This window comes from Podarcis liolepis (assembly GCF_965112155.1).
Source record: "Podarcis liolepis genome assembly, chromosome: 5".
Classification (NCBI taxonomy): domain Eukaryota; kingdom Metazoa; phylum Chordata; class Lepidosauria; order Squamata; family Lacertidae; genus Podarcis; species Podarcis liolepis.
The window spans coordinates 103,130,638-103,152,585 of NC_139556.1; the positions used below are offsets into that span (position 1 = coordinate 103,130,638).

Consider the following 21,948-nt stretch of genomic DNA (forward strand, 5'->3'; position numbering starts at 1 on the left):
CAAGACTGGCCTTGACTATACCAGTAGAACAGACACAGACATATCTTATGTCCTGGCCACAAATGACGCAGAGACCCAAGTCTGGGACTAACGCCAGAGCATGTTCTCGGAAGTAGTGACCTCTTGCTCCAAGATAGGAGTAGGAACAGGAATATCCTTTTATGGTCAGAAGTACAGGAAGGAAGATCCTTTTATGGTTGAGAGTACCAGAGCAGGAACATATGTGATGTCAACCTGTGTACGTACGCCAATGTGGTTGGGCTCCTAGGGGAGGAGTGAGAGGGTGCCTGGAGGATATATAAACTGCATGAAACCTGTCATTTCTTTGGACTTGCTGTGGACTCACCACGCAAGTGCCTTCTGCTATCCGGAGAGCAGAATAAACTCTTTCTTTGAACCAACTCGGTGTCATTTTGACTTCCTTCCTCCTGTCACGGAGCAACGCAGACCCAATCGGTGAACTCCAATAAGGCTACAGTTCTGCTGTTTTCGAGCCAGCAGGTGGCAGCACAGAACCGGCCTTTTGCTTTCCATTCCTTTTTTTGGATGCTGCCTTGTCAGTCTCAAGAGCGCTTTCAGCAGCAGAAATTGTGGTGGAGCAATAGATGGGAAATTGCACGACATGAAAAACTGACCTGGTACACTCGGTTTTTGAAAGGAAAAGCAAAGGTAACATCTTTTGTCTCAGTTTGGTGGGCTTTTATTGAATGCATAAAAAAGAGAGGTCACATTTGTCTCTTTCACAAGTCTCTCAATTAATTTGGGATTGTTGGCATCTGTCTGTCTTGGGAGACAACAGAGGAGTGCGCTTTTGGGGCTGAGGTCAAACTGTTTGAAGGTTCTAGTTACAGGTAGGTCTAGCTCACTGGAAGGACAAATTGTGAAGCTGAGGCTCCAAGACTTTGGCCACCTCATGAGAAGAGGAGACTCCCTGGAAAAGACCCTGATGTTGGGAAAGATGGAGGACACAAGGAGAAGGGGACGACGGAGGACGAGATGGTGGGACAGTGTTCTTGAAGCGACCAGCATGAGTTTGACCAAACTGCAGGAGACAGTGGAAGACAGGAGTGCCTGGCGTGCTCTGGTCCAGGGGTCACGAAGAGTTGGACACGACTAAACGACTAAACAACAACAGCCGTGTTGGTCTGCCGTAGTCAAAACAACAACAACAACAACAACAAAATTCCCTCCAGTAGCACCTTAGAGACCAGCTAAGTTTGTTATTGGTATGAGCTTTCGTGTGCATCCACACTGATATGCACATGGTATCTGAAGAAGTGTGCATGCACACGAAAGCTCATACCAATAACAAACTTAGTTGGTCTCTAAGGTGCTACTGGACTGCAGAGAACGATATGGGAGAGACATGTTTTGTTGCATCTGGGGCAGATGAAGGTGTCTGGTTGTGCTGCTGCAGATGCACCAGGGCGTTTCTTCTGTCTGTGCCCCTTCCAGCGGTCATTCCTCCTCTGCTCACTGCTATGGATGCACAACCTGACCGCCTATTTCCAAGCACTCTGGTTGTCTGATTCCCACATGGTGGGAATTGGCGTTGCCAGCCTTCTGTCACGTTTGCAGACATATTCAGATATTATTCATCCCCGTATTTATAATGCAGAGTTGACCACACCTGCTGTTCTCTCATTTCTCATGATGGTACTTTCATCTCACCTGTCTGTATCCTATTGCAGAGATCTGGATAACTAGCGTCATCATTTTTTCTGAAGGCAGTCCTGTTTAGGGAAGCTTTTAATGTTTGATGCATTACTGTATTTTAATATTTTGTTGGAAGCTGCCCAGAGCGGCTGGGGAAGCCCAGCCAGATGGGCAGGGTATAAATAATAAATTATTACTACTATTATTATTATTTAATGTAACTTCACGTGCCAGCCTTTATTCGGTTCAGTTTTTATGTGTTTCTCTCATAAAGTTCTCTTTTGTTATTTGTGCTATAAGAATAGAATTTAATTGAAAAAACACTTTAAAGAGAGAGCGCAGAGACTGCAAACAAAATCAAAGTGAGCCATGCCGTAGGAGGGTCCCTGTGGGTTCTGGCAAGGGCTGATGGGTGTTTTGGTCTGGGGATACCTGGAGGGCAGCCGGTTGGCAAAGGCTTCCGTGTGCCGTAGTTCAAAAGAGAAAACTCTGGGAAGTGAAGCGGCAGAGCCCCAGCGGCGAGCGAGGCTGATCTGTCTCTTCCATCCACCACCAGCTCCGGACCGTGATGAAAGGAAAAGCACCTGAGCTGCAGGAAAGGGCTGCGCAGTCACTGAGCGCAAAGCGTACTCCCCCCACGTCTCCTCTTCCTTTATTTGACAGGTAGTCCCACTGGAAAATTCTGAAGACGTCTCCAACAGAATCGAGGAGAAGAAGATGCTTCTCTCCATCTTACATAACCAAGAGGAACAGCAGACACCCAGCTTACTTTGTTGTTGTTTAGTCATCTCCAACTCTTCGTGACCCCCTGGACCAGAGCAGGCCAGGCCCTCCTGTTTTCCGCTGCCTCCTGCAGTTTGGTCAAACTCATGCTGGTAGCTTCAAGAACACTGTCCCACCATCTTGTCCTCTGTCGTCCCCTTCTCCTTGTGCCCTCCATCTTTCCCAACATCAGGGTCTTTTCCAGGGAGTCTTCTCTTCTCACAGGTGGCCAAAGTCTTGGAGGCTCAGCTTCAGGATCTGTCCTTCCAGTGATCACTCGGGGCTGATTTCCTTCAGAATGGAGAGGTTTGATCTTCTTGCAGTCCATGGGACTCTCAAGAGTCTCCTCCAGCACCAGAATTCAAAAGCATCAATTCTTCGGCGATCAGCCTTCTTTATGGTCCAGCTCTCACTTCCATACATCACTACTGGGAAAACCAGAGCTTGAACTATTGTTGGCAAGGTAGTGTCTCTGCTTTATAAGATGCTTACCCAGCTTACTAGTCAGGCATTATTTTTATTTCATGAATAAACGACCGACGGGAAGACATGCAAATATACCGCAGGAAGCAATTCAGGATGAATGATCAATAAACAGGAGGAGCCCAGTGTCCCACATCCCTAGGGCTGGCAAAGGGGCTCTGAATCAAAGAGAGTCCTGATCATTTCTGCCTGAAGGCAACTTGCATGTTCTGGAAACTTGTGACCCAGCTAGCCGTTGGCCTGAGGCACCTCTCCCCAACCCGGTGCCCTCCAGATATTTTGGCTGCCCAGGGCTGACGGAAGTTGTAGTCCAATACAACTGGAGGGTCCCCGGTGGGGCAACGTTGGCCTGAGAGACCATCTCCCCCTTTTGAGATCCTGTCTGGAGGGATGCTGCCATTCAGGGGAAACAATGAGCCTTTGATGACAATGAGCCATTGATGGCAGGGTCAGGCCACACAACCATTCTCTCTGTTGGAACCCATGTAAATGAGCTTGTGTGTATGTGTGATTTGGCTGTGTGTCAAAAAAATCTACTGAATTCAGCCCTCTTACACACATACATACACACACAGACACACAGACACACAGACACACACACACACACACACACACACACACACACACACACACACTGTAACTTACCACGTTGTGCTTCTCCGACACCCACGACTTGAAGGATCTGTATGTACTTGAACTTTCATGAGACTCGGTTGAACAGGTGCAAATCCAGTGGGAACAGCAGCTTCCTGGGAGATCTGCACAGGTGGAGTGGGGTTTTGGGCTCCTTCTAGATTTGGCCACCAAGCCCAGCTTAAAACTTCACTCTGCATTGGGACCCTGTTCCTGAGAGGGTAGGCAGAAAGAAGGGGTCTTTCTGAGTGAAAACTAACAGCCACCTTCCCCTTTTCCGCTTGCTCACACCTGCCAAGACGGGTTTTTATGGCCGCCTCCGCTCAGCCCAGCTCCTCTTACGGACAGGTGACTCTGATACTGTGGCTGTAACAGGTGACGTTCTCACTCTGCTCCTTTGCTTGCAAAGGCGATGGATTAAGATTATGTTGAGGGCACCAGAAAGAGTTTTTAGCTCATCCAGTGCAGCATGGGAACCCAGCAGTCTCTCCAGATTTTCGGGTTTCTCCTCTGCCTCTCGGTGATGGATATCAAAGGGTAAGTTATTCTGTCTCCCACATCCTGAGTTCACTATCCTCCTGCCAAACATAAAATGCACTTTTCCACTGTGCGTGTCAAGGAGCGGGAATCATCCTGTTCCAAGTCCAAGGCGGACCCTGGATGTACTTTGGAAAGAGGACATTTCCATCCCTTCCGCCGAGTCAACAGCCAAGTTACCCATTATGTCAAATCCTTCTGCCTGTTCTATTATTTCTGCTTCTTGACTTCTTGCTTGAACAGGCAGCTTTAGACTCCTGGGCACAAAAGAGTTGTGTTTCTTTCTCTTTTTTTACGGGATTGCATGTTCTGCTTCTGTTGTGCATTGTATCCTTCCTTGGAGTCGATCAAGTTGGATGGTTATGTCAATATTGTTAATAAATAAATAACCGCAGATGCTTTTATACGGATAGCTGGCAATGTACATTTTGCATTCCGCTAGTTAGCAGTCTGCATACGGTTGCAGAGAGCAAATATTCATGGCTAACAGTCCCCACCGTGAAAGAGCTTCAGCTCTCCTCACATTTAACATAGTCTCTTGCGGCATCTTGAAGACAAACGTATGATGTCATAAGGTGTGACGGAGTGATATGAACAACCCCTTGTTAAATCCTTGGAGGCAAACTGTACAGGCACATAAGGTGGGGTATAAATATAAATAGTTGTTTACACCTTGTTGTAAAACAGCAGCAAAAAAAAGCTCTTTTGCAGGGGAGGGGCTTTAAAGGAGAAGAAGGGGAGAGGTGCAGTGATTTACCCTTCCCATGCTTACAGTTTCTTTGCTCCAAATTGCCCCCTCCCCAAACAATTTTTCTCTGCTAAGGCAGGAGGTTGGGGGGGGGGAGCTGCTTCCCTCCACCCACCTACCTTCCCTCCCCTATTGCTTTTAAGCACTGTCACCATTAACAGCTTCAGTCCAAGGCCAGCTGCACATGGTTTTGCTCCAATGCCACGAGTGGGATTTGCCTAGACCTGATGATGGAGAAAAGAAAGAAGATTTTCTGCAGCTGTTTTAAGATTGGAGAAATGTAGCGATGACAGAGGGAGAGCCCAGGCAGGCATTCCTTGGGGGGGGGGTGCTGTCCATACATCCATTCAAAGCCCCTGGTATCAAAGTGCCACGTTTACACTCCCCTCCTTCAATCCAAAATTCCTCCTGCCCTAAATTACCGTGTGTTTTTTAAAGTAATATTTATTGAAAAAAAATTTAAATTACAGAGAAAAAACAAAGAAAGAAAAAAGAAAAAACAAAGAAAAAACAAACCACATCAAACAATACAAATTCAAAAAACAAAAATACACCGCAGACAGACAAAAATAAATCCATCATTCTCAAATCCCCAACTCTCATTACCTTCTTTCTTTGACCTCCTCCTCCTCCTCCCTTTTTTTGTATCCTGGTTAATAATTATTGCAGCAAATCCTTTCCATACTAAATTACCGTATTTTTTGCTCTATAAGACGCACCTTTTCCCTCCTAAAAAGTAAGGGGGGGCGTCTTATGGAGCGAATGCAGGCTGCGCAGCTATCCCAGAAGCCAGAACAGCGAGAGAGATCACTGTTCTAGTTTCTGGCTTAGCCGTGCAAAGCCTCCGCAGGGCAGCGGGGAGACTTCATCACTGACGGGCTGTCCTTCTCCCACCTTGTAGAAAAGCCCGCAAGAGCCATGCTCCCTTTAAAGAGTGCACAGCTCTTGGCTGGCTTTTGTGGGAGGTGGGCGAAGGGACAGAGGGCAGCGTAGCCACGCGCAGCCACTTCTGGGCAGGGAGGGCCTTCATCCCACTGCCCAGGAGAGGTTTCACGTGGCTATCCCAGAAGCCAGAACAGCAAGAGGCTATCCCTCTTGCTGTTCTGGCTTCTGGGATTCAGAATATTTTTTTCTTGTTTTCCTCCTCCAAAAACTAGGTGCGTCTTATGGTCTGGTGCGTCTTATAGAGTGAAAAATATGGTATATAACTGAAATGAAGAACTGTCAGGGTTTTGAGTGGAGATACTGTGAGTTGCCTTCTGTCCTGGTAGTCAAAACAAGCCCACATTCCTAGCCTGAAGCTTTCTTCATTCTCTGAGTGTGTCGTTTATACCTGACTCTGGTTGTTAGATCTCTGGGTTCTAATTAAAAAAGCAAAGCGATTCCTGCAAGTCTGCCTACACCTGACCTAATCTGCTTACATCTCTCCTAGCAGGGCAGAAGGCAGAGTTCCAACCCTTACTAGGGATGCCTGGGCTTATGACACAGGTAGGCACCTCTCTTGGCAACTCTCCTTTGTGTAACGGCTCCCGTCGCTCCTGCCCAGCGGCCCATGGAGCCCCACGCCTCCATCTCACGATGCTTCTGTGCACGGCTGTCTTTAGTAAATGTGCCGCCGGTGTGCAAAAATCTGCCCAGCGCCCCCAAATGTAGTTTAGCCCCCGAGTTAACTTTTATTATGCTTATGTCAGAAACCATGCTTACGCCTAGTTTACGAAAGAAGGGAGGGAAAAGAAACAAACTTTTTTGTTTGCTCATTTCTTTACAATACACGTATACTTAAGTATGCAACACCACCACACTTAAACTTATAAGTATTGTTTAGGCACCTCCTTAGGAGAAACATCAGTTGTGTCAAAGGTGCCATTGACTCACCGCGCTGCCGCGTAGCAGCTCAATACAATACGTGACATAATATTTTGATGTAAGAGTTAATTTTGCGTGCACAGTGCCATTGAGAATGACAAGCGCCACTGCTGGCGTAGCGCGTCTTTGGTAAATGTGTGCACAAAGTCAAAAGTCCTTTAGCGAAACAGGTATGCATTTCGGTAATACCTAGTTATATACGTGTTTTGTTTTTCTAGCTTGATTATTTATTATTTCATAACAGGTAGATAGTTAAGAGCTTAGGCGGCTTCAGCAGTGGGCTCCTGGTACCCTCCAGAATTCGGCACCCGGGTGCCCTGTACTCCTTGCACCCCCGGGTAAAGACGGCCCTGCTTCTGTGTTCCAGGCATCCTAGCCAGCTGCGACTTCAATGACAACCTCAATCCCTTTTGCAACTGGAAACAGTCCTGTAGCAGTAGCTTTGGAAGCTGGATCCGGAGTAGAGGTGGAACGCCGACCCTCGGAACAGGCCCAGAGGGGGATTATCCTGATGGAAGTAGGTGTTGGTTTTGTGGCAACGCAGCCAAAGATCCACCAAAGGGGGGGGGTGTGGGGTGGGGGAGGGAGAATATATGGGCAGATGACCTGGAGGGAGGGAGGGAGGGAGGGAGGGAGGGAGGGAGGAAGGAAGGAAGGAAGGAAGGAAGGAAGGAAGGAAGGAAGGAAGGAAGGAAGGAAGGAGGTGTTCATCCAATCTGCAGATGACACCAAACTGGCAGGGCTAGCTAATGCCACAGAAGACAGAATTGGGATTCAAGATGACCCAAACAGACTGGAGAACTGGGCGCAAGCTAACACAATGAATTTCAATAGAGGCATATGCAAGTTTCTGCACTTAGGCAGAAAGCAGTTGCACAAATGTAAGATGGGGGACACCTGCCAGTCGTACAGGTGGAAATAAGTTTGAACAATAAATTGTGAGGCCTCTGCTTCCTATACAGTGGTACCTTGGTTTACGAACTTAATCCGTTCCAGAAGTCCATTCTTAAACCAAAGTGTCCTTAAACCAAGGTGTGCTTTCCCATAGAAAGTAATGCAAAATGGATTAATCCGTTTCAGACTCTTAAAAACAACCCCTAAAACAACAATTTAACATGAATTTTACTGTCTAGCAAGACCATTGATCTATAAAATGAAGGCAATAATCAATGTACTGTACTATAAAACGAATAAGACGGTATTGTAGATGATAAAAATTAAATTTTTTTTTTCTTACGTGCACTGATGATAGTCATTGTTTGGATGGGGGAGCTTTTATCTATTTCTGCAGTCACACAATCAACCACTAGTTGAACTGGGTTCCACACAGTCACAAAAACGAAGTCACAAGCCGCAGTCGCAAGTCAGTCCCATAAAACAAAGAACAAGTCACATAAAAAAAAAATGAAAAAGCCACACAAACAAAAATGCAATTTTTAAAATAAAAAATAGCAAAAACAAAAACTCCAAATATCACCTCTGTGTTGTGTGGGTGCTCAGGACTCAACAGCTGACAGACTCAACAGAAAGCCATTTGCACATGTTGCCAGGCCACCAGTCCATGGAGAATGTAAAAAGGTAAAGGTAAAGGGACCCCTGACCGTTAGGTCCAGTCACGGACACCCTATATATAGGAAGGATCAAACCAGTGATATTTGAAGGAGCAGGCAGGGCCCATGACTTACATAGAATCATAGAGTTGGAAGAGACCACAAGGGCCATCGAGTCCAACCCCCTGCCAAGCAGGAAACACCATCAGAGCACTCCTGACATATGGTTGTCAAGCCTCTGCTTAAAGACCTCCAAAGTAGGAGACTCCACCACACTCCTTGGCAGCAAATTCCACTGTCAAACAGCTCTTACTGTCAGGAAGTTCTTCCTAATGTTTAGGTGGAATCTTCTTTCTTGTAGTTTGGATCCATTGCTCCGTGTCCGCTTCTCTGGAGCAGCAGAAAACAACCTTTCTCCCTCCTCTATGTGACATCCTTTTATATATTTGAGCATGGCTATCATATCACCCCTTAACCTCCTCTTCTCCAGGCTAAACATGCCCAGCTCCCTTAGCCGTTCCTCATAAGGCATCGTTTCCAGGCCTTTGACCATTCCAGGCCTTTGACCATCATAGGCTAATGGTCAGGGATTTGGGTAGATGTAGTGTAACGTTATATAGCAAGCCCCCCCCCCCAATCCTCCTTGCCATCAAAGACCCAAATATTCACCACCAGCGGACTCAGTAAACTTTGGGGAAATAATTTTGTTTATTTCAGACCAGGATTTATATATAGTAGTACCTTGGTTTATGAACTTAATCCGTTCCGTAAGTCAGCTCTTAAACCAAAGCATTCTTAAACGAAGGTGTGCTTTCCAATAGCAGCGGGGAAATTTACGAAAGGAAAACACTCAATAGGAAGCGGAACATGTTCTGCTTCCAAGGCAAAGTTCACAAACCAAAACACCTATTTCCGGGTTTGCAGCGTTCTTAATCCAAGTTGTTCATAAACTAAGCTGTTCTTAAACAAAGGTACTACTGTAATATACTAGGATTAGTAAATATTATATAAATTATATAATATATTAGGATTCGGGGATGTGGGTGGGGCTGTGGGTTAAACAACAGAGCCTAGGACTTGCTGATCAGAAGGTCAGCGGTTTGAATCCCTGCAACGGAGTGAACCACCGTTGCTCTGTCCCAGCTCCTGCCAACCTAGCAGTTCGAAAGCATGTCAAAGTGCAAGTAGATAAATAGGTACCGCTCTGGCGGGAAGGTAAACAGCGTTTCCGTGCGCTGCTCTGGTGCGCCAGAAGCGGCTTAGTCATGCTGGCCACATGACCCGGAAGCTGTACGCCGGCTCCCTCGGCCAATAAAGCGAGATGAGCGCCGCAACCCCAGAGTCCACCACGACTGGACCTAATGGTCAGGGGTCCCTTTACCTCTACCTTTAGCTATATTAGGATTAGGACTTTGTAAGAATGAGTCCTGATTTTGCTGTTATTTTACAGCATTTCTCAGCGTTCTCTCCTTCGCTGGAGGTTTTTAGGCAGAGGTTGGATAGTCACCTGTCAGGGATTCTTTACTTATGATTCCTTCATCACAGGAGATCCCTTCCATCTCTGTGGTTCAGCATAACTTTCCATTTCTCCCTCCATGCTATCATATTTGAGCTTGTTTGCTACACTTATCTGACTTTGCATCACTTCCTGCGCAGTCCGAAACCCAGTCCATCTATTCCAAACCCTATTCAGCTCAGTCATGTGACTTAGGGCCCAGTCCCCCAAAACTTCTGCTCACACGCACAGCTCAGCTGGCAGCAGCCCCTCCCAGAGTCTCCTGAATGGAGTTTGGGAAAGGGTAAGTTTTTCTGGCAAGGCTTCTGTGTCCAGGGCAGCTGTCTCCCAGCTCACCTGGTACGCAGGATGAGACCCTCCCTGCCCACGGACTGTCTCGCCAGAGTGGTGCATGCTCTGGTTATCTCCCACTTGGACTACTGCAATGCACTCTTCGTGGGGCTACCTTTGAAGGTGACCCAGAAACTACAACTAATCCAGAATGCGGCAGCTAGACTGGTGACTGGGGGCAGCTGCAGAGACCACATAACACCACTTGAAAGACCTACACTGGTTCCCAGTACGTTTCTGAGCACAATTCAAAGTGTTGGTGCTGACCTTTAAAGCCCTAAACGGCCTCGGTCCTGTATACCTGAAGGAGCGTCTCCACCCCCATCGTTCTACCCAAATACTGAGGTCCAGCTCCGAGGGCCTTCTGGCGGTTCCCTCACTACGAGAAGCCAAGTTACAGGGAACCAGGCAGAGGGCCTTCTTGGTGGTGGCGCCCTCCCTGTGGAACACCCTCCCACCAGATGTCAAAGAGATAAACAACTACCGGACTTTTAGAAGACATCTGAAGGCAGCCCTGTTTAGGGAAGTTTTTAATGTTTGATGCATTACTGTATTTTAATATTTTGTTGGAAGCTGCCCAGAGTGGCTGGGGAAGCCCAGCCAGATGGGCGGGGTATAAATATATTATTATTATTATTATTATTATTATTATTATTATTATTATTATTATTATTATTCCTGTTGTCAGGACCCCTCTGCCTGTAGCTCTTGCGTTCCATCCTAAAGCGCTTGCTCTCTGCTTCACTTCTCCTTCCAGAGGGCTATTTCATCTACCAAGAAGCCAGCAACCTCCTTCCCTTTGACACCACCACCCTTGAGAGCCAGGAGCTTGGGGTCTCTGGGGAAATATGCATCGATTTCTGGTATCACATGTCCGGCTCAGAGGATTTAAATGAGCTGAAAGTTGTCATCTTGACCGATGAGGACGAATTCATGTTGTGGCATCGAAAGGGGGCTCAGAGCACAGACTGGCTGCATGGGTCCATATCCGTACATTTCTTGAGAGAGAGGGACATCAAGGTAAGGCATATGAAAGCACTCTGTGCTGTATACATGACTGGGGAGCGTGAAGAGAAGGAAGAAAGCAGAATGGTGCTTGCATGTTCATCAACTACCGTATTTTTTGCTCTATAAGACTCACTTTTTCCCTCCTAAAAAGTAAGGGGAAATGTGTGTGCGTCTTATGGAGCGAATGCATGCTGCGCAGCTATCCCAGAAGCCAGAACAGCAAGAGGGATTTCTGCTTTCACTGCGCAGCGATCCCTCTTGCTGTTCTGGCTTCTGAGATTCAGAATATTTTTTTTCTTGTTTTCCTCCTCCAAAAACTAGGTGTGTCTTGTGGTCTGGTGCGTTTTATAGAGCAAAAAATACGGTACATTAATTTAATAATAATAATAATAATAAATTTTATTTATATCCCGCCCTCCCCAGCCGAAGCCGGGCTCAGGGCGGCTAACAACACTAAAATAGTGCAACATTATAAAAACATCATAAGAATTAATTAAAATCAGAATTGATGGCAACCATGAACTAAAGTACTGTAAAGATTGCCAAAGGAGGGAGTCAGGCTGTGCCCTAACCAAAGGCCTGGTGGAACAGCTCTGTCTTGCAGGCCCTGCGGAAAGATGTCAAGTCCTGCAGGGCCCTTGTCTCTTGTGACAGAGCGTTCCACCAGGTTGGAGCCGCAGCCGAAAAAGCCCTGGCTCTAGTTGAGGCCAACCTAACCTCTCTGAGGCCTGGGACCTTCAAGATGTTTTTATTTGAGGACCGTAAGTTCCTCTGTGGGGCATACCAGGAGAGGCGGTCCCGTAGATACGAGGGTCCTAGGCCGTATAGGGCTTTGAAGGTTAAAACCAGCACCTTAAACCTGATCCTGTACTCCACCGGGAGCCAGTGCAGCTGGTATAGCACCGGATGAATGTGATCTCGCAGCGAGGACCCCGTAAGGAGTCTCGCTGCGGCATTCTGCACCCGCTGGAGTTTCTGGGTCAGTCTCAAGGGCAGCCCCACGTAGAGCGAGTTACAATAATCCAGTCTGGAGGTGACCGTCGCGTGGATCACAGTGGCTAGGTCAGGGCGAGAGAGGTAAGGGGCCAACTGCTTAGCTTGGCGGAGATGAAAAAATGCCGCCTTTGTTATAGCTGTAATCTGCGCCTCCATAGAAAGGGAGGTATCGAAGATTACACCCAAACTCTTGACGGACGGTGCTGGCACTAATTGCACCCCCGCAAGAGATGGGAGTTGCCCCCTCAATCCCATATCGTCCCGTCCCAGCCAGAGGACCTCTGTCTTCGAAGGATTTAACTTCAACCGGCTCCCACGTAACCATCCAGCCACAGCTTCCAAGCATCTGATCAGTGTGTCTGGGGCCGAGTCAGGATGGCCATCCATCAACAGATAGAGTTGGGTGTCATCAGCATACTGATGGCAGCCCAGCCCAAAACTCCGGACAAGCTGGGCGAGGGGGCGCATAAAGATGTTAAAAAGCATCGGGGAGAGAATCGCACCCTGAGGCACTCCACACACCAAGGAGTGGCGGGATGACAGTTCCCCCCCAAGCGCCACCCTCTGTCCCCGACCAGAGAGAAACGAGCGCAGCCATTGAAGGACTGTGCCCTGGATCCCCACGTCGGCGAGGCGGTGGTCCAGAAGTTCGTGATCGACCATGTCGAAAGCTGCTGACAGATCTAGAAGAATCAGCAGCCCCGACCCACCTCGATCCAGCTGTCTACGAAGATCATCTGTTAGGGCGACCAGAGCCGTCTCGGTCCCATGACCAGCGCGGAAGCCGGACTGGGATGGATCCAGAGCCGATGTTTCATCCAGAAACCTACCAAGCTGTTCAGCAACCGCTCTCTCAATCACCTTACCCAGGAATGGAAGATTCGAAACTGGGCGGTAATTGGATAGATCTAAGGGATCTAATGATGTTTTCTTTAAGAGCGGACGCACCACTGCCTCCTTCAATTCCCCTGGGAATGTCCCGGTGCCAAGGGACAAATTGATGATATCCCCCAGGGGGGCCCGCACCTCGTCTGGACATGCTCTAATCAGCCAAGACGGGCACGGGTCGAGAGGACAAGTGGTGGGCTTTCCAGCTCGGAGGAGTCTGTCCACATCGGCTGGGGATATCCGGTCAAAGTGGTCCAGTACTGGACCCGAGGACAGTCGAGGGGCCTCCAGTTCCTTTATTGTATCCAAATTGGCAGGGAGGTCATGGCGGAGCGACAGGACCTTCTCCGCAAAAAAGCTCGCAAATGCCTCACAGCTGTGTGTCGAATTGTTATTTAAATTTGGCTGTCCTTCGAGGGACGTTAAAGACCGAATTATACTAAATAATTGTGCCGGGCGAGAGCTAGCGGATGCAATGGAGGCCGAGAGGTAGGACTTCTTAGCGGCCTTCACTGCCATCTCGTAGGTTTTCATAAAAACCCTATAAGATGTTCTTGAGGCTCCGTCACGGGCACCCCGCCATACTCGCTCTAGCCGTCTGAGGTCCCGCTTCATTTTCCGGAGCTCCTCAGTAAACCAGGGAGCCCGGTTTCTGCGGGGTCGCAGAGGGCGCTTAGGTGCGATCTCATTGATGGCTGCCAGGAGCTGGGTATTCCAGCCCTCAACAAGCTCAGTCAATGAGTCGCCAGGGGGAGCAAGGTCCCGCAAGGCTTGGCGGAATCTATCAGGGTCCATCAGCCTCCGCGGGCGAGCCCAAATCGGCTCACCACCTAAGCAGGGTGGGGGTGGAACATCAATCCTGGCTTTCAGAGCGTAGTGATCAGACCATGGCACCTTCATCGAAGGAGACATGATCACATCTATACCAACGCCAAAGATCAGATCCAGCGTGTGGCCTGCTTGATGTGTGGGGCCCGAAACAAACTGGGAGAGCCCTAGTGTCGCCATGGAAGACACCAGGTCCAGAGCCTGTGAGGAGGGAGTGGCATCAGCATGGATGTTGAAGTCCCCCAGTACCAATAGGTTAGGGAACTCCAAGGCCCAGCCGGCCACCGCCTCCAGCAGGCCTGACAGGGTGGCTGCTGGTGCGCTAGGTGGCCGGTACACCAGCCAGACAGCCAAGCTCACCTCGGAGCCCCACACTAGGCCAACACATTCAATGCCGGGGATCGATGGCGGTGGTAGAGCCCTGAAAGAACAATCTTCCCGGATTAATAATGCCACCCCTCCCCCCCGGCCCACAGTCCGTGACTGGTGGAGGACGGAGAAACCCGGGGGCGCCATCTCTCGTAAGGTAACAGTTACCCCTTCGCGCACCCAGGTCTCCGTCACACAAGCCAGGTCGACCCCCTGCGAGATGATGAAATCTCGCAGGGTGGCGGTTTTATTGCCTATAGACCTGGCATTGCACAACACCAGTGACGGAGGTGAGTAATCCTTTCTCACCCTACCCTCGTCTCTCGGGATGGGGCGCAGATTGGAAGGGGTACGAGCATATCCGTATCTCGATCCCCTTCGCCTATGCCATCTGCCCCCACCGCCATACCTCCCTCGCCCCTCCACAGTAGGAATCCCAGGCCTCATACTCGCCTCCATTTACAGAATATAAAAGCAAACAAAAAATACACCGAAACAAAACCAATCCCCACCCCACTCAACAAACCATCCCACCCCAACCCAAAATAAAACAAAACAAAATAAAAATACATGGATAAAAAACCACCGTTTCTGGTGGTACAACAAAATAAAAAGTAAAACCCCTTTAAAACATTTTAAAATATATAACACGCTTAAACATTTGCTGCCACAGCAGCAGTGTCCTTAGAGTTGTGGCGGTGGTGAGTATGGGGGCCGCCCCCAGGCCCAAGGTGGGGAGTGGGCTTGCAGGGGGAGCGGTCCTCCCCAAGACTCACTGGCAGAACAACAGCAGCGATGTCCCGAGGCCTCCTTGGAGCCTTATATGCTGAGGTGGAGTCTGGGGGCCGCCCCCAGGCCCAAGGTGGAGAGTGGGCTTGCAGGGGGAGCGGTCCTCCCCAAGACTCACCGGCAAAGCGGCAGCAGCGATGTCCCGAGGCCTCCTTGGAGCCTTATATGCTGAGGTGGAGTCTGGGGGCCGCCCCCAGGCCCAAGGTGGAGAGTGGGCTTGCAGGGGGAGCGGTCCTCCCCAAGACTCACCGGCAGAACAACAGCAGCGATCCCCCCAGTTTCCAGGGACAGTCCCCGAATTGGCAAATCTGTCCCCGGACAAATTCTGTCCCTGGAATGTCCCCAGATTTGCAAATCTGTCCCCAGGAAACGTGGCAGCGGCAGCCTCACAAGACACATCATATGGGGACTTCCGGAGAGGAAAAATACCACGGCAGTGAGCAGCTCCTGAAACCAGCCAGAGCCAACTGCACTACCAGGCTGGCTCCGGGCTGCTAATTGCCTCTGCCGCCACCACTGCCGAAGGGGAACCGGGGACGTCCGGCGGTGCAGATCTCCTGCCCCCTTCCCCCTTTGTTTTGACTGATCGGGGGAGGCTCGGGAGCTGCAGGCAGGTGGGCATTGCCCAGTTTTTTTAAAAACTCTGCGCATTTATGTTTCACAGGGTGGGAAAGAAGGACTTTGCACCTTGCCTGGCAGAGAAACCGCACGCCTTGCACCTCTCCTGGACAACGGCCACCTGCCCACGACTCCCGAGCCTCCCCCAATTTGTCAAAACAAAGGGAGAAGGAGACCAGGGGAGGCTCGGGAGTCATGGGTGGGCGGTGCGCCGTTGCCCAGTTTTTTAAAAACTCTGCACATGTATGTTTCACAAGGTGCAAAAGAAGGGCTTTGCACCTTTATACAATATGCATGTGTGCTTGGGCCCAGGGTCTTTTGCCTCAACATCCCCACTATTGACTCCCTGTTGCTACTCAGCTTCAAAAAAAAAGAAGAAAAAAAGGCGGGAAAAGAAAAGTGGATGAGGGCATCCCCACTTCAAGGCAAGCCAGGCTTGGGCGGTGGAGGTGGCGGTTTGAAGCGCAAAGACTCTCAAAATGTGTTCTTCTCCTGCCCAGGTGAAATCAATACGTTATTAGCACACTCAGTAACTCTCTCCGTGTTAACAATCTATCACCTTTTAAAGAGATGGGCCTTATCCTAGAATGGTAGACCTCACCTGGAGTACTGTATCCAGTTCTGGGCACCACAGTTCAAGAAGGACACTGACAAACTGGAACGTGTCCAGAGGAGGGCAACCAAAATGGCCAAAGGCCTGGAAACGATGCCTTATGAGGAACGGCTAAGGGAGCTGGGCATGTTTAGCCTGGAGAAGAGGAGGTTAAGGGGTGATATGATAGCCATGTTCAAATATATAAAAGGATGTCACATAGAGGAGGGAGAAAGGTTGTTTTCTGCTGCTCCAGAGAAGCGGACACGGAGCAATGGATCCAAACTACAAGAAAGAAGATTCCACCTAAACATTAGGAAGAACTTCCTGACAGTAAGAGCTGTTTGACAGTGGAATTTGCTGCCAAGGAGTGTGGTGGAGTCTCCTACTTTGGAGGTCTTTAAGCAGAGGCTTGACAACCATATGTCAGGAGTGCTCTGATGGTGTTTCCTGCTTGGCAGGGGGTTGGACTCGATGGCCCTTGTGGTCTCTTCCAACTCTGTGATTCTATGATTCTATGAATGTGGGGTTCTCATAGGCAGAAGAGAATGCTGCTCTGGATGAGCATCTTCTGGGCCTGATTCAGGAAGACCCTTCTTGCGTTCCCAAGGTAGATCAGGAGCAACTCGTAGATATTTGTGTGTGATTGAAGTACCGTATTTTTTGCCCTATAGGACGCACTTTTTCCCCTCCAAAAATGAAGGGGAAATGTCTGTGCCTCCTATGGGGCGAATGCAGGCTTTTGCTGAAGCCTGGAGAGCGAGAGGGGTCGGTGCGCACCGACCCCTCTCGCTCTCCAGGCTTCAGGAAGCTATCCGCAAGCCTTGGGAGCCCGGCGCGAAGTTGCGCAGCTCTCCCACGGCTTGCAGGGGGCTGCCTGCATCCCGAAGCCTGGGGCACGCTCAGCGAGCCCCAGGCTTCGGACAGATATCTGCAAGCCTGGAAAGACCGGTGCGACTTCCCGCCAGGCTCCCTAGGCTTGTGGATAGCAGCCTGTTCTGGGGGCTGGGGTCGGGGGAAGCCCGGGCTTTCCCCGCCCCAGCCCCACGCCTGGGGGGGGGGGGATAATTCCCTCCCCTTTATTTCCCCCCCAAAAAACTAGGTGCGCCCTATAGGGCGAAAAATACGATTGGCAAGATCCTCTGTCTTCATATTGCCGGAACAACAGCAACAAAATAACCTTCTTTCCTTAAATGACATGGCAGAAATTATTTATTTGGACAAATTATATATACCACTTATATTTAAACAAAGTGTAAGTTTTCAATGTATCCTAGATAAACAGCAAATAAAATAAATCCCAGAGAGTTCCCACATTCTGCAAAGCATCAATTTACACACTGCTAGAAAAATCAGGTCCAAAGTTGCAAGAACAGTAATCCCCCAAACAAAATAAAAATCAGGAAATAAAATATTACAATGGAAAATCAGCTAAAAAGAATTCCACATTTTTAAATAGCATGACTTACAATTAGACAAAGAAAATAATAGAATGGTTGAATCATAGTTGGACGGTTCCTTGAGGTCCTCTAGTCTAGCCCAACCTTCTGCAATGCAGGGATCTCAGCTCAAGCATCCCTGACAGGTGACCACCCAATCTCTGCTTTCAAACCTCCAAGGAAGGAGAGTACATCGCTTTCCAATGAAATTTCTTCCACCGCTGAGCAGCTCTTCCTGTCATAAAGGTCTTCCTGATGTTTAGTTGGAATCTTGTAACCTGAAGCCATGGGTTCGAGTCCTGCCCAGCCACAGCTGACTCTCTGGGCAAGACCGATATAAAGTAAGCAGCACATAAGCGGCACACAGAACGCTACCAGACCATTCTACGTTCTAAATCTTATATTAATAATCCAAAAACTGAGAGAGCTATGTACAAGATCTACTACAGAAGCCACAAATAGAAAACTCATTCAAATTGTGTCCAAAAAGAAGATTCAGTCTTTAAAGTTCCTTTAGCCAGTCTCCTGTTGTTATCAACAAAGGTGAGTTTGATCAAACGAAGTGTCGGTGATGTTACGCACAAGAGTTAGACAGGGTGCCGGCGTTTGTCACCTTTTTTGCCCATGAAGCTCTCTCAATTTTTGGATTATTAATATAAGATTTAGAACGTAGAATGGTTTGATAGTGTTCTGTGTGCCGCTTATGTGCTGCTTACTTTATACTGATCTACTACGAGAATTGGGACACGGGTGGCGCTGTGGGTTAAACCACAGAGCCTAGGACTTGCCGATCAGAAGGTTGGCGGTTTGAATCCCTGCGACGGGGTGAGCCCCCATTGCTCGGTCCCTGCTCCTGCCAACCTAGCAGTTCGAAAGCACGTCAAAGTGCAAGTAGACCAATAGGTATCGCTCTGGTGGGAAGGTAAACGGCCTTTCCGTGCGCTGCTCTGGTTTGCCAGAAGCGGCTTAGTCCTGCTGGCCACATGACCCGGAAGCTGTACGCTGGCTCCCTTGGCCAATAAAGCGAGATGAGCGCCGCAACCCCAGAGTCGTCCGCGACTGGACCTAATGGTCAGGGGTCCCTTTACCTTTACTACGAGAATTGGCAGCATAAGTTCATTTCTTCAGACTCTCTGGGCAAGGCTGCTTTGTCTGACTGTTTTGCTTTAACTCTCCTTCACTAGGTGGCCTTTGTGGCGATCCGAGGGTTGACGGAACACGGCGACACAGCGCTGGACAACGTGGCTGTCAGGAGTGGGCCTTGCGGTAAGCAAGCTTTCCCTCCGGGTTTCAATCCTAACTGGAACAGGAATAATTTCGTGACGTTTGCCTCACAGCAAGGAGTTGGTGCTCAGCGGTGGGCTTGTGATACCCACAGAAAGGCCAGGGCCCTGTTTTTGCAAAACAGAAGCAGGAGATCAAAGTGCCCTGATTGTATCAGGACATTCCTGGAAGTTACCCCAGGTGCTCATGAAAAATAAATCCCTTTCAGGAGAACGCAGGGTTCCTCTGTCTACGCCTTTGAGGATCGACTGTAGCAGGATGAAGGGGGGGTTGGAGGAAATGAGTAGCCAGTCCTGTGGCACCACCAGCACTCAAATTTAGTGGAAGTAAAAGCTCAGTACAGTGATACCTTGGTTCTCAAACTTAATCCATTCCGGAAGTCAGTTCCAAAACCAAAGCGTTCCAAAACCAAGGCACACTGCTTTCCCATAGAAAGGAATACAAAACGGATGAAGATTTTTAAAAACAACCCCTAAAACAGCAATTTAACATGAATTTTACTATCTAATGAGACTATTGATCCCTAAAATAAAGTCAATGTACTGTACTATAAAATAAATAAGACAGTATTGTAGATGATAAAAATTAAAATTATTATTTTTTTCTTACTTGCACTGCATTGTTTGGAGGGGGGGGGCTTTTATCCATTTCTGCAGTCACTCAATCAATCAATCAGTAGCTGAACTGGGTTCCACACAGTCACAAAAACAAATTAACCAAAAAAGCCTCAAAAACAAAAATGCTAAATAAATAGCAAAAACAAAAACGCCAAACTTAATCCGTTCCGGAAGTCCGTTTGGCTTCCAAAATGTTCGAAAACCAAGGTACCACTGTATTCCAAATATATTTGTAAAGGTGTTTGAGGAAACTGAAGTCTATCTCAACTAGGGATGTAAGAAGGCAGCAAATTCCATCCCATTCTGGGTTTATTGTGATGGTCACTGTTTCTATTCCACCACAGTTTAGCTTGTTCCTGTCACTCTCCGCTATGGTTGAAACATATGTTATTATTTATGTAATCAATCGCATGATTTATGTTTTTGATTACATTATTTACATTTCAAGGGAATGGGAATATCAGAAGCAACATGGAAAATCATGTGATTATTTGCATAATGTTTGCCAACTGAAAAAACAACCATAGCAAATACTACATGTATCCACTTGGTGATTTTTGTTCCTGACCTTGGGTGATCATGCAAAGCGCAGAAATTTCTGCTGGCATTTCCATTTCCAAGAGAATTCTCCAAAATCTGCCACCTCAGCTCACCTGTGACTTTGCAACTCAAACAAGATACCCAAATACCCACATCTCTTTTGAACAATTTTCACATGGGCCTTAAGTCAGTTTGAAACTGCTTAAGTTACAAGATTAAGATTTTTTTTGGGGGGGGGGGAATATACGATGAATTAAAAAAGATGATGGGGATAACTTTTACTAAAAAACCAGAGGCATTTCTATTAAGTATTTTAGATAAAGAGATCCCCAGAAATCTAAGAGAGGTATTCTTGTATGCAACCGCAGCGGCTCGTATACTTGTGGCCAAGGGATGGAAAGATCACAAGGCTCCAAAAATAACAGATTGGCAAATCAAATTACAGGAATTGGTGGAGACGGCTCAACTGACTAGGAAACTCAGAGGAAACTCAAAGCAAAAATTTGTGGGAAAATGGGATGGTTATAGAAGATATGTTCAAAAATACAATAATAGTTTTGACTCCGTGCTAGCATTTGAGTGATAAAGGTACTAAAAGGAGGCGGACAACAATTAAGGATTTATTTTGTTTTCAGAAGGTATTAGAAAAATTATATAGAAAGGTTTATTGTTTTGTGTACATTCAAATGCAAGATAAAATATATGCAAAAGGACTTGACAGGAAGTCAAAGTTGAAGAAAATATTTTGGAAGATAAAAGGGGGAAAAATATTTACTTTCATTATTATCATTTTGTGTGTGGGTGTGGGTGTGTGGGTGTCTGCACATATGTGTGTTGTTGTATGCAGTGTTTGGGAGGAAATAAGACGGTAAATAACAAATAACAAAGTAAATATCAATGTATGTAAATTTTATTTCTTAATTATATTTAGTGGTAGTGCGGCTGTATTGTTTTTTGTAACATAAAATCATTCAATAAATCAGTTTGTAACTACTGGGTCATAGCCTGGGACTCTGCGAAATAAGATGATGGACGTAATAACTGGCAAATCATCTTGACCTGGTTAGTTTCTTCAACTCTCAGTACATTAATAATTTTCTTTATTCCTGCAGATGTCTCCAGTTCTACGACTCCTCCTACAACAATCCCAGAAACAAGTGAGCCAATTTTTTTGGGGGGGGGGGGAGTGCACAATTATTAATTCAAAGACGGTCAGAGGGAACAGGCTGGAATCCTAGATTAACCAGTTAATGGCCAAGCCTAGTGTCTGGAAAGACCTGGGTTGGACTATCTACTCAGCTATGAAGCTGATTCGATGGTCCTGTGACCACCAGGCTTCACTTTGAACCTAACCAGCCTCCAAGGCCTGCTTTGAGGATGGGATGAAGGGAGCGTTGAAGAAACCTGGACAAAACAACGGAAATGAAACAAAGATCTGGAGTGCCAGAGACCGAGGAACTGGGTGTTAGTACAACAGGGGATGAGTTAAGACAGGGGTCAGCAAACTTTTGCAGCAGGGGGCCGGTCCACTGTCCCTCAGACCTTGTGGGGGGCTGGACTATATGGGGGGGGTGAACGAATTCCTATGCCCCACAAATAACCCAGAGATGCATTTTAAATCAAAGCACACATTCTACTCATGTAAAAACACGCTGATTCCCGGACCGTCCGCGGGTTGGATTGAGAAGGCGATTGGGCCGGATCCGGCCCCCGGGCCTTAGGTTGCCTACCCATGAGTTAAGAGAACAATGCAACAGCGAGGGGCCTTTTGCTTGCTTCCCAGTTTGTCAGCTCCTTCTGTTCAATGTGATTCCTCCTGTTGCTGTGGCCTTTCCATTAACAATAAGTTAAGAGAACGACAGCAGGTAGCGAGCGGGGACTTATCACCTTCTGACCGCA

The 21,948-nt window shown here is 47.9% G+C and overlaps 1 protein-coding gene across 1 annotated transcript in view; it reads left to right on the forward strand.

The window, feature by feature from the left end:
• Positions 1-548: 548 nt before the first annotated feature.
• LOC310707147 (MAM and LDL-receptor class A domain-containing protein 1-like) overlaps positions 549-21,948 on the forward strand; it is a 36,303-nt gene continuing 14,903 nt past the window's right edge. Inside the window, exons 1-7 of the mRNA XM_083503978.1 lie at positions 549-669; positions 3,834-4,071; positions 6,252-6,307; positions 7,053-7,202; positions 10,839-11,101; positions 18,793-18,874; positions 21,162-21,206. Of these exons, the coding sequence (XP_083360104.1) occupies positions 4,004-4,071; positions 6,252-6,307; positions 7,053-7,202; positions 10,839-11,101; positions 18,793-18,874; positions 21,162-21,206 (664 nt within the window). The 5' untranslated portion in view covers positions 549-669; positions 3,834-4,003. The remainder of the gene's footprint in view (positions 670-3,833; positions 4,072-6,251; positions 6,308-7,052; positions 7,203-10,838; positions 11,102-18,792; positions 18,875-21,161; positions 21,207-21,948) is intronic.